This window comes from Brienomyrus brachyistius, chromosome 14 (assembly GCF_023856365.1).
Source record: "Brienomyrus brachyistius isolate T26 chromosome 14, BBRACH_0.4, whole genome shotgun sequence".
Lineage (NCBI taxonomy): Eukaryota > Metazoa > Chordata > Actinopteri > Osteoglossiformes > Mormyridae > Brienomyrus > Brienomyrus brachyistius.
In genome coordinates, this window is record NC_064546.1 from 2,512,501 (window position 1) to 2,524,255 (window position 11,755).

Here is an 11,755-nt window from a genome sequence, read left to right on the forward strand (position 1 = left end):
TGAGAAAGGTGAACTTAACCACTTGGATCCCGCAGAAGGAACTTGCAGTGCAGTCTGCAGCCCCACCTGGGATGAGGTTTTTGATAATGATGTTGATATGCCTGGTCCTGCAGATGAGGTTAATAATTGTGAAGCTCCTTCAGCTCTGCCAGGCCCTGTAGGTGACAGGGAATACATAGCCCCACCTAAGCCTGATGAGAGTATCGTTTTGTTTGGGGAGGCTGACGACGACGATGTCTTTTTTCAGATCAAAACGCTTAGCTCTCCTCTTGTTAGCAGGAAAGCTCAAGAAGAGCCGTCTCTGAGGTGTGTGAATGAGGCCACCACATTAAATAATAGTGCCAGGAGAACTATAGAGGGTGATGCAACCAAAAGCTCAAAGGACATGTGCTGTACTTCACCAGAAGCTCACCAGGAACCTTCTTCAAGCTCTGGAAATTTTGACTGTTCCCAGGAGCTCTTCTCTGTCAATTTTGACCTGGGGTTTTCCCTTGAGGAGTCGGATGAGGAGAATTCAGAGCAAGGAGATGTGACAAATCCCATGGCTCCGGATTGTGCTGCCCCACAAGAATCCAGGCTGCCCACTCTGCAGGAGAACTTGGGGAAAGCCACAACTTTCGTGGATCTTCATGAGAGAAACTTGAGCTCGGTAGCTCCTCAGCAGGAAATGGGACAGTCTCTGGTCTCTTTGTTGGGTGTTCCACTCTCTCCATTCAATACAGAGGGTCCAGGTCTGTCTACTGCACGTGCAATCTCCACCTCCTCCCCCTTAATGGCAACTCCCAGAAAGGCCAAAGACAAGGTACCAACAGCTGATGGCTGTAGTCCCTGTAAGCCTGCCAGTAGAAATGGCCAGGATTCCATCAGAAGGTCTCTGCTGCAGTCAGGAGGGCCTGTCACTGGGGAGCTATTGGCTACACCTCATGCAGGTAAGAGGGAAGCACTGGGGTTATATGGCAAGGCCACCAGTGTTAGGTCATCTAGTTTGGTGACTTTGATTGCTAGAACCACTTTAATAATTACAGTATACATTTCAGAAAAACAAACTGCAAAAATGTAAAGAATGTATAAGGTTGCTAAATGAACTGAGATTATTTTGGAGCAATTTGCATTTTCCCTTTTGCATCCTGTCCTGTTCCATTGTGGATAATATCCTTGCCCTTCCAGACGTGTCTGCTTTTGACCAAAACATTTTTTATCATTTCATTTAAGTCCCGCTACTCTGGGCTTCCAGCCATTTGTGTTTGCACTGTCCGAGAAATGTGATAGGAGTTACCAAGGCAGGTGCTTCTAAACAAGTTGTGTAATTCAGACCTTGTCCACGTCCAGTATAATTCAGTTCAATGCAGTTGACTCTTAAGTACCGTCTTTCACAACGGAGTCTCCCCAAGGCGCTTTACATGGGTGTTTTGTGGTACGTTATAACGTCAGTAAGACAGGAAAATATAGAAATGGGGGGGGTGGGGAGGAGAAGGGAAGAGAGAGAAAGAAAGAAAGACAGATGACTCCCTCTGGGGGTCCAAGGTCACCTGGTTGACCAACCCCCCCCCAGGGGCATGCTATCATTATCATAACTTGGCTTGTATGTTGCCCCCCCTAGGACCCTGTGGTAAAGACAGCGATGATGAGGTGGTGGCCCCCAGGAGACGGGGGAAGGTGGACCCCCTTGCGACCCCAGAGGTCAGTTTCCTGCCCACCGCGGTCCTCACATTATCCGGAGTAGCTCGGCAGTGCTTTGGGCCTCGCTGACATGTGGCAGTTCCGGCAGCACATGATTCGCATGTAGTAGCTGCATGCCGCACTGCATGTGTCTAAGAGGGACATGGGGACGACTGATCGTATTGGTTTGTAGGTTTGTGACATTCTCTTGGTTTTTCGTTGACCATAGCATTGATTTTTTTTCTTTGAGTTCTTTTTCTGTGCTCTAAAACTTCAGCCTCTCGATGATGCCTGTTCCAGTTTTCTCGCTACTGTTTTAGTTACATTACAGTTTTGAAAGCAACTGCAGAAATACCAGAGGCAAACAAAGAACGGTGGACAAAGAGACTTTCAGCCAGCTGCCCTTTGCCTTTATTGAATGTTAGGGTTGTCATGGCAGCAGACAGATGTATGTGCCTTTTTTTCTGTTCTTGTATAGTCCCTTTCCATGCAGCAGCACATTTAGGGATGCCTTTAACTGAGGGATGTGTACCTGAAAGCCTAATGGTCTATAGCCATCATGTGTCTCGCGTGTCCAGTTCACAAGGTTGTACTTATAGAGATGCCTGGCTGCTGAGTGTTATAGTGCTTAGACTGATGCTCTAGACCCGTGTTTCCAAACTCGATCCTCGAGGGTCCACAGACGGTCCATGATTTTGCTCCCTCCCAGCCCCCCGGTAGGACATGCATGTCTATCAGCCAAAGGTGTATCTGAAGACACACGCTTCCATGTAAATGGAAATCACAGTTTTTCTTTTGAAACTGAAATGTATTGTACTCTCCAGGCTGGTGCCCTTTTGAGGACTCTGTCTTGCTTTTTAGGCTAAGAGCTGCAGTGATGTGGATACGCCTGTGAGAGTGACTCGGAGGCGCGTGGCAGTCCTGAACACAGTAAGATTTGCAATTCTGCATGGATAAAAGAACCAAATGATTTTAGTTCTGTTTTTGACAAGGCAGGCTATAGTGTGAGCTTCTGAGCCTAAATGTAGTGTACTGTACATCCTTATTGAGTTTCCAATCATTATTGACTTTAAGGTCAGTAATTTTTTTCTTAACTGGATAAATACTATGACAGTGAATGGGGTGAGGCCATAGCTATTCTCTGACTGCATCATCTGGCTTTGCTGTTACAGTCAGGGGAGAGTGAAGGAGAGCGGCTATCGGATGAGGACTTCCAGGACATCTCCGTTAGGCACCTCAGGGCTCCGCACTGCCAGGAACGCTCACCGAGTCAGAAGAAGGTGACATTGCTGCTAACCAATAACGAGACCTACTGTCTCTCTAGTTGCCCTGATTCTCTCATTGGCTGATGAACCCACCTGTTTGGCCGTCCCCCTCTCTTCCCCAGAAGGTGAAGGCCATCAGGGGGCGCGAGTACTTGGTCCAGGAAGCAGAGCTGTCTGATGACGGTGGGGATGTCTCCTCGGACGAGGTGGAGGATGACCTGGATGGATCACTGGAGGGCTTCGTGGTGAACAGCAGTCACTTCTCTCAAGGCCTCAATGGTACCTCAGTGACTTTCAAGTCTTCATACTATTAACAGTAACTCTCAGCTTCTCAGTAGTGCTAACAGTTTTTGTTTACAACATGTCAGCTTTTAACAGCCCATCTTATAGCTGACTTAGCTGAATCGAACTTATCATACCGGGCTGCATGTTGCTGGTTTATTAGGGTAAACTTGGTTTGAGGGTTAAAATTACACAACCGGAAATGTCTGGTATAGTGTAATTAAGACCCGCCTCCTTTCTGTGCATTTTTGTTACATTTAAGGCTCTTGGCCAATCATTGGTGAGATTACAGAGCCAATCAAGTACATGGTGCTCTGCTCTTCAGTGGTGACCCCAAATCACTCTGGAAGACATGCAGAATCTGGCATTTTTAACTGAATACAGGAATTCTATGGTATTAAGACCTGGTATTGAAAGCGCATCACATCAGTTAAGCAAAAATTAAACTTAAATATTATTCCTGTAGAAATTAAAAATGCTACTTGTTTAAAATCAGAAAAAAAATTGATTTGCTGTTCATTTCAGTTTTTTTGTTTGTGATTTTCTTCACATGCTGCTTCCACTGTGTGGAACCGTATAACGATAGATAATTGCAGAAACAAATTAATGTAACATTTACATATTGTTACAATGTAACATAACAGTTTACAGCAGTAATGCTAGCTGTCTATTCAAAATTCAATTTTCCAGCTGATGAAACTTACAGCAAAAGCAGGACAGAGGGTTTAGTCACTGATTTTGATGTTTAAGATAGACGTAGTGGGTGTTAAGGTTATATGCAGCCCAACCTGAAAATGGACATTTTTGTTTGTCCCAAAGTGTCATTTCTGCTGTCCTCAGTGAGTATGTCCTCTCCTGGTTACCCAAGCTGCCCTGCCATCTGTTATGAACACAATAATATTTGTAATTTGGAATGATCATAGACACATACACGTATTTATAATACCGTATAAACAAGGAATGTCTTCAGGTTTATTCATCTTAAGGTGGACAGCTATGATAATACTAAGTAACTGATCAACAGATGGTAGCCCTAATGCTGTAACTAATTACCATTCAGAGTGGCCTTAAAAATTCTAAACGTATCATTTAAAAAGATCTTTAAAAGCATTAAATTCAGTGTTCTGATACACGCATAAACCCTGGAAAAGCCGTGAAGAGTTTCTGCTTCTGTTTCTGTTTGCAGCGATTAAACTGACAGTGCTGCACATGGCTGACGTGCCGTTTCAGATTCAGAGATGCGGGGAGTTTACCTGAAGTCGATTAAAAGTCCCGCTGTGCTGAATAAGTTCAAGATGGCGTACAAGGCTGAACACAACACGGACATCTTTTCTCAGGTAACAGGGCATCTTCTTGGTGAAGCTGGTTGCACTCACTGGCTGGTTGGTTTGTGTGGATGTGGTGCTGATTTCAGTGTATGATACTTGGGGGTTCATGGTCTAAGAACAAAAATGGGCCAAATGTCTGCAGTGTCCTGAGTAGGTATGGGATCATGTGGACTCCAGTATACTGACGCTTGGTTATTGGGATGATTTGTTCCTAAGTGTAGTGAGGAAGATGGTTGGGTATGAGGGTATGAGTAAAGTGCCTGTGGATCTGTGTGCATGCCAAGCTACAACATGGGCCACTGGGAATTGTGGGATGTGGCTGCAGGTGGAGGTGGATCAAAGGGAATCTTGTGCAAAGGCCATGGACATTAGGCTCAGAGGCCAGCAAGGGGCGCTGGAGAGCATACAGAGTGGTGCTTTGAGGCCTGTGGATGTGCCCTCAGGTGCCAGAACAGGACGAGACCTACGGGGAGGACAGCTTTGTGGTGCAAGGTAGTGAGGAGGAAGAGTTGCGGAGCAGTGAGGAGGAGGAGGAGGAGGTGAGCATGGTGGATCTGCTCCCAGAGGAGTCCTTCATCGGGGATAGGAGAGTGTACACCACCCGAAGGCGGGTCCGACTCCGGAAGGCCCGGGAGGAGACCCGGGAGGAGGCCCGGGAGGAGGTGGGCTCCAAGGCCTCCAGGAAACCCAAGCGCTCCCGCATCATGCACATGGAAGACTCCAGCGATGAAGAAGTACCCGACAAACGGAAAAAGGTGACCGCCAACGATGCTGCTCCCCCCTGTGGGCCCCTAGATATGACAAAGGAGTCTGTGTTCAAGACTCCTCTTGGAGCGCCTTCAGCGGGCCCTGGGCAGCCTGCTCTGGTGCACAGTGTGATGGGAGGGGCTTCTCTGTTAGAGAGGTGCCAGCAGAGACTAAACCTTCAGGCGTCGGTGTCTGAGGCCCTCGACTTCCAGCCGGTTGACTCCACACCGTCCCGACCTGCAGAATCACAGGTAACTAATGCACACAGACCAGGGTGTCATCAAACAGCCAGCCAGGAGTGAGACCTAACAGTCCCAGCCAATGACAAATTTCAAACAGGAGGGTATAAATCTAGCAGGAGCTAGCATGGTCCTGGGCCTATTCATTATTCACAGCAAGCGATTAAACGTGCAATAAAATGATTACGTCTGCTAGGTTAGTGTGTGTGTGTGTGGTTAGACCAGTCACAGGAATAGTGCTGCTGAGAGGCCTATAGATTGTTATTTCTCTTGGTCTTAGAAATGCCACAGGTCGTTTAAAAAAACGATTGAAAAAAATACAGTGGTACCTTGGTTTGCGAGCATAATTCGTTCCAGAAACGTAAATCAAAGCAAATTTTCCCATAAGAAATAATGGATACTCAGATTATTCGTTCCACAACCCAAAAACATTCATATGAAAATGATTAATACAAAATAATAAGTATAAATACATAAAACAAATTAACCTGCACTTTACCTTTGGCTGGTTTGAGGGAGACGAGAGAGAGGGGAGGAGGAGGGTTATTTTGTAGGACGACTTTCATTATAACTAACGGAATCACTGCTGTCTGTTGGCTCACTGGAATCTTTTTCTTTTTTGTGTGACTTTAACAAGGATCCTATCCAATGACAGCTGCTTTTGGTTTTACTGTATGTAGTTGAGCCTATAGTGTAATTTTATTCCTAAGTGAATTATTTTGGGACTGGCCCATTGGATTTTCTGCCAGCCGACTATGATTTCTGGCTCCGCCATTGGTAGGCACACTTGGCTAATAATGATACGGAAGTCTGATCAACAAAGAGCAGACAAGTACCATTAGAGCGCTGTTACATGACAGCTACGAGGTATGACATTGTTTTAATTATTCATAGATTTGACCATCCTTTCCGCTGTTACGTCTGGTTAATAAATGTTGCTCTTTGTTTCAGGCTGGATGTTCTAGGTATGTGATGACTGATGGTCAGAACGGTGCCTGTTTGGGTCCAGTAGGGGGCGCAGCCCCCATCCAGCAGCCCCTCTCTGTGCTGGTGGACAGCCGCTGCATCGCGGGCGGGACGGAGGTTGTGTCCTGCCTGAGGCGGCGCCACGGCCTGAGCGCGCAGGTCTGTTCGCTGGGCGCCTGTGATTTTGCGGTGAGCTGCCGCTTAGCCGTGGACAGGCTAACGCAGTCGGAGGTGGCCAGCAGCCTGAACCGGAAGCGTCTGGTGGAAAGAGTGCAAGCCCTGCAGGTCCTCTTTGACCGGGTCTGCCTCATCTTGGAGAAGGACCGCATCAAGCCGGGTCAGTGGGCTACGCTGGGCTGAACAGTCATGCTTTGCGCTGACAAGCATGCGAAACAAGAGTGATTCCATAAGCTGTCTTACCCGTTATAGCTGGCGGATCTGGAGCTCATCCCGGGCAGCACCGGGCAATAGGCGGGGTACACCATGGACGAGATGCCGGTCCACTGCAGGGCGCATGCATACAGACTTCACACACAAACACGGCAGATGTAGGATTCAGATCCATAACCCGAGAGGTGTCAGATGATGGTGCTGCCCACAGAGCCGCCACACAGACTGACGAGAGACTTTAACAGCATTACTGACACACTGAAACCTACTCGCTCTAATCTGAAAGCTCCTTAAGCATAAGGATGACACGGTGCCAGTTTTATGCTCTGTCTCTACTGATAATTCAGTTCTGCTTTCTAAGAGTCTATTTGGGAAGACACAAGACTATATATTTTTATTTTTCTGTTAGGTTTTTTCATTCAGCAGTTTTTAGGCAGAATGACTGGCCCGGCTTGTAGTTGAGCATCTTTAACTGACATCTTTAGCACTGGCTGTCAATTCCCATGACAGAGGTTACATACTGTACTTTCACACGCGCATTGACAGGAAGCAGCTCTGTGTTTTTCACACCCAGATTTGTAAGCGCTTAACCACGACATCACCTGCTGCCACTCCTGAAATAATCCTGAGCTGTATTGCATGCCTGTAGGGCTCAGGGACCTCTGGGTGAACTCAGCGCTACTTTTTCTTGGCTACATGCTACAGTAACTCCTCCCAAAGAATAATGAATCCTTAAAGAGCTGGTGTGTCATAGAGAGGCTTAACAATTGAAGCCGTGACTCGACAGTTAAGGTACGAAATCACTGACTCGCAAACAGCTGCCCCCCCCCCCCTCCCCAATCACCCGCTGAATAAGGATGACTTGCTTGGAAAAGTTCTGGGAATTTTGGTTTCCTCCCAAGCCCTCCTCTGTCCCATAATCCTTTGCTATTAAATCCCACAGTATAGCACAGAAACATTCTATAATAGAACTTGATAGTTTTTTTTATGTTCATCTAAAAGCACATGTTGTCAAGCACATTAAAATGCGGTATCTGACCAATTCTTGGCTAAATGCTTGCCGTTGACCCCCATCCACCTCCGCAGGAGATGCCGCGCGCCCCTTCCAGCCCACTCGTTACTATGACAGCACACTGGCGGCACTGGTGCGGGCGGGGGTGCGCCTGCTCTTCAGCGGTGGGCCCGAGGAGACGGCTGGCCTGCTGGCGGAGCTTGCTCACGTGGAGCAGCGGAAAGGCCAGGCCATCACCGTGCCCACCCAGGTCGAGGGCCACAAGCAGCAGGCTCTGCAGTTCTATCTGACGCTGCCCTGCGTCAGCTATGTCACCGCCCTCCACATGTGCCACGCCTTCCGCTCCGTGGGCCACCTAGTGGACAGGTAGCGCTCCTGTCTACTCCTGACATCCCCCCATCCATGCTCAGCTAACCCACATTTAAGTCCTATACATTAATCATGACCATATTATTAGTTGTTTCCCCTCATCAGTTCTTGGTATCCTCAGGTTTTCAGCTGCTTGTCGGTGACTAGCGCATATTGTGTCAGGATTGCCAACTGTCACGCATCTGGCGTGACATGCTTTGACTGTCACGCTCAAGCAAGATATCTTGCGACAAACCTATTTTATTTCACGCTAAGCCTAAAATTAGCTACATCAAAAGCGCTGGGGTAATTTGCAAACCCTACAGACTATTTGCAAGTTAATAAAAAAAGTTGCATACATGTAAATGCGTGTGCAGACTTGTCACGAATTGAAAATCTCACTCCAGGCAGCTGACCAAAGTTGGCAGCCCCGTGGTTTGATTATGTGGCCATACAGCTGTACTCATAAGACTAGTGTAAAGATTGTAGCATTAAAGCTCTTCCTGATGCCCCTCAGCTCGGTGGAGTCGCTGATGGACAGAGCCCGTGTGAGCCGGCAGAGAGCAGAGGAGATCTTCCGCTGCTTGCGCTACCCCTGTGATCCGGACTTGCTGCCTGACAGTGTGGGCGCCAGGAAGCGTAACCTTTAACCACTGACTTCTGAACTGCATGTAAGACCACTAACTATACTGTTTTTCTCAGTCTGCACTTTAAAGACAACTTGGCAATGGACCTCGGCGGGGTGAATTTGCCTCTTTGCTACATTTTGCACTTTGGCTGTTTCCGACAGACTCTGGGTGAGAGTCTGTGAGCGGTGAATGTGACTATTCATGTGAAGGGCGTAACAAAGAATATTGTTACTTTTTCTGTGGAGATTGATTCTTGTCTTAATACCATTATGTTTTGTGTACAAAGGAAGTGAAAACAGAGCAAATAAAAAAAAAAAAGTTATATTTTTCCCAATAGGTTTAATTTCAGTCTTAAACATTAATGATTCCCATCTAGATGTAATATGCAGTAACACTATCAAATCGTCAGGGAAGCGCAAAGCTGGTGCGCAAGTACACGTGCTGTATAAAGCGATGCACAGGGCAATTTTCTTGTCGCAGCAGAGTATGTATTTTATGTGCATTCGCCACACATATTGCTTTATACAGCAAATGTATACTTGCGTACCAGTTACATGAATCCCTGCATATAGCTAAGAACACATGGAGGGTGGTATTACTGTGCAATGCTGATAACTGATAGAATCTGTTGGTTACTTTACTTGCTTACCATCAGGTCCAGATTGGTAATGTTGGACACCATAGCTCAGATTCTCAAAACAGGACTGCCTTTTATGTTTTGCAAATTACTTTTTTCTACATTCATAGCATTGCTGGGCTGTGCCCAGTGCTCAAAGAGACACAGAAATTCTTGTTCGTGCCATAGTTACCCCCTGTGTAATCTGTTGCAATGGTATGCCCCTTGTGTCATCTTTTGCAATGGTATACTCCCCGTGTAATCTTTTGCAATGGTATACTCCCCGTGTAATCTGTTGCAATGGTATACCCCCCGTGTAATCTGTTGCAATGGTATGCCCCTTGTATAATCTATTGCAATGGTATGCCCCCTGTGTAATCTGTTGCAATGGTATGCCCCCTGTATAATCTGTTGCAATGCGATTCTTTCAGGCAGCTGTAATGAATGACTTGATAGGCTCCAGGTCACCCAAAACTCCACCACTCATCACTTGCACTAAATCTAGTGAGCAATACACCACTGAGTTTAAGACACTTGCCTCGCTGACCTTTTACATCCTTATACTCTGACCCACTCTCTGTGTTCTTCAGCTGAACTACTAGCTATTCCTTCTAATAGACTTAGCATCATGGGTGACAGGCCCTTTCGCTGCTCGGCAGCCGGACTTTGGAACGCTCTTCCTGTGAATATCTGCCAATTGGATTCAATTTTGATGTGTCAAACTCATCTGAGCTTTCTCTCTCTCATTAATTGTTGTTTTGTTACTAATTTATCAAGCATAGACTTTTTTTTTTTTAAATGTTATTAAGTTGTTAAATTCATCTATGGTGACCTTGAGTGCCCTGAAAGACACCCATGAATAAAATTGCAAGTCAGAGGTTCATTTTAGACTAATCTCAAATTACTATTAGTGCATAATGGATTTCATTGGTTCAGAGCTCACAGGAATCTTAGATTACCCTTGCAGAAGTACCCTCCAAGGGGCAGCATGGTGGTGCAGTGGTTAGCACTGTTGCCTCACACCTCTGGGACCAGGGTTCGAGTCTCCGCCTGGGTCACATGTGTGTGGAGTTTGCATGTTCTCCCCATGTCGTCGTGGGGTTTCCTCCGGGTACTCCGGTTTCCCCCCCACAGTCCAAAAACATGCTGAGGCTAATTGGACTTGCTAAATTGCCCGTAGGAATGCATGTGAGAGTGAATGGTGTTTGAGTGTGCCCTGCGATGGGCTGGGTTGTTCCCAGCCTCGTGCCCATTGCTTCCGGGATAGGCTCCGGACCCCCTGCGACCCAGTAGGATAAGCGGTTTGGAAAATGGATGGATGGATGGATGACACATTTATTTCACTTCAGTAATTACTCCCAGGTTTATACAAATGATATTGTTATGCTTAGTATATTGCTATACTTTCATTTATTTATTTATTAAAATTGTCTATTTTAAATTTGGCGTACAAAACTGAGGCATTGTTGTTTAGAGATAGTAACAAATAGCATATCATTTGAAGCTCAATGGTGCCCCTTGTGGAAGATTAGAGGTGATATTTAGCAAATGGATATTTATGTCTATTAGATGAAAGTCTCATGATTTCCTGCTCAAATGTATTAGAGGGATATAGTGGTGCAATTGCTTTATCATTAGCTTATCTGTAATTTTAACCTAGTTCTGGTGTGGGGTGAGGGTTGATCTGTGTTTCAGCAGCTGAGGACTACGAAGGTTGCAGTGTCGCGTCTATCTGCAGAGTGATTTCCCTGTTGGGCCCCTCAAGCAACCTAAATTGCTTGACTGGCTGATTGCTACACTTGTTTTTTGAATTACACTTAAATGAAAGTTATAAGTAATACTCTATACATCCATTCTATATAACCAGTGACACGGCACTGACGTGTATGAATTTTGTCTGGTTTTTCAAATGTTGACATACTTAAACAGGCAAGTTGAGGTGAACTTTATATTAATCTGCTTTCTCCTTTATTATCATCTTATCTGCATATAATCTGTCTCTAAGCAGTTCTCGGCCATTTTAACATGCTACCGGAAAAACATTCCTCTCTTGCAGGACTAGCTTGTGACTAGATATGGCCACAAGGGTGCAGCAAAACATAAAATGACGAGACTAAATAAATAAAGTTAGCAGTCGTTGTGGCCGCAGGTTTCAAATGCAGGTTAGCCATTTTTTTTTGTTTTAGAAGACCCAAATAAACCTCAAACTTATTTGGCAATGCACTACTGGTACGAGGGGAAAGAGTTTATATTCCAAGAAATAACAAATGCCCA

The 11,755-nt window shown here is 45.9% G+C and overlaps 1 protein-coding gene across 3 annotated transcripts in view; it reads left to right on the forward strand.

Moving 5' to 3' along the window:
- The window catches only part of fancm (FA complementation group M), a 42,303-nt gene extending 33,201 nt beyond the window's left edge, over positions 1-9,102 (forward strand). For 2 of the 3 annotated variants that reach the window (XM_048975591.1, XM_048975592.1), the window contains exons 14-23: positions 1-929; positions 1,601-1,680; positions 2,521-2,589; positions 2,832-2,939; positions 3,047-3,203; positions 4,437-4,543; positions 4,978-5,532; positions 6,472-6,823; positions 7,963-8,254; positions 8,754-9,102. The exon at positions 1-929 is cut by the window's left edge. In XM_048975591.1, the coding sequence (XP_048831548.1) occupies positions 1-929; positions 1,601-1,680; positions 2,521-2,589; positions 2,832-2,939; positions 3,047-3,203; positions 4,437-4,543; positions 4,978-5,532; positions 6,472-6,823; positions 7,963-8,254; positions 8,754-8,886 (2,782 nt within the window). In that variant the 3' untranslated portion in view covers positions 8,887-9,102. The remainder of the gene's footprint in view (positions 930-1,600; positions 1,681-2,520; positions 2,590-2,831; positions 2,940-3,046; positions 3,204-4,436; positions 4,544-4,977; positions 5,533-6,471; positions 6,824-7,962; positions 8,255-8,753) is intronic. The other variant, XM_048975593.1, reaches the window with a different exon arrangement.
- Positions 9,103-11,755: the final 2,653 nt, after the last annotated feature.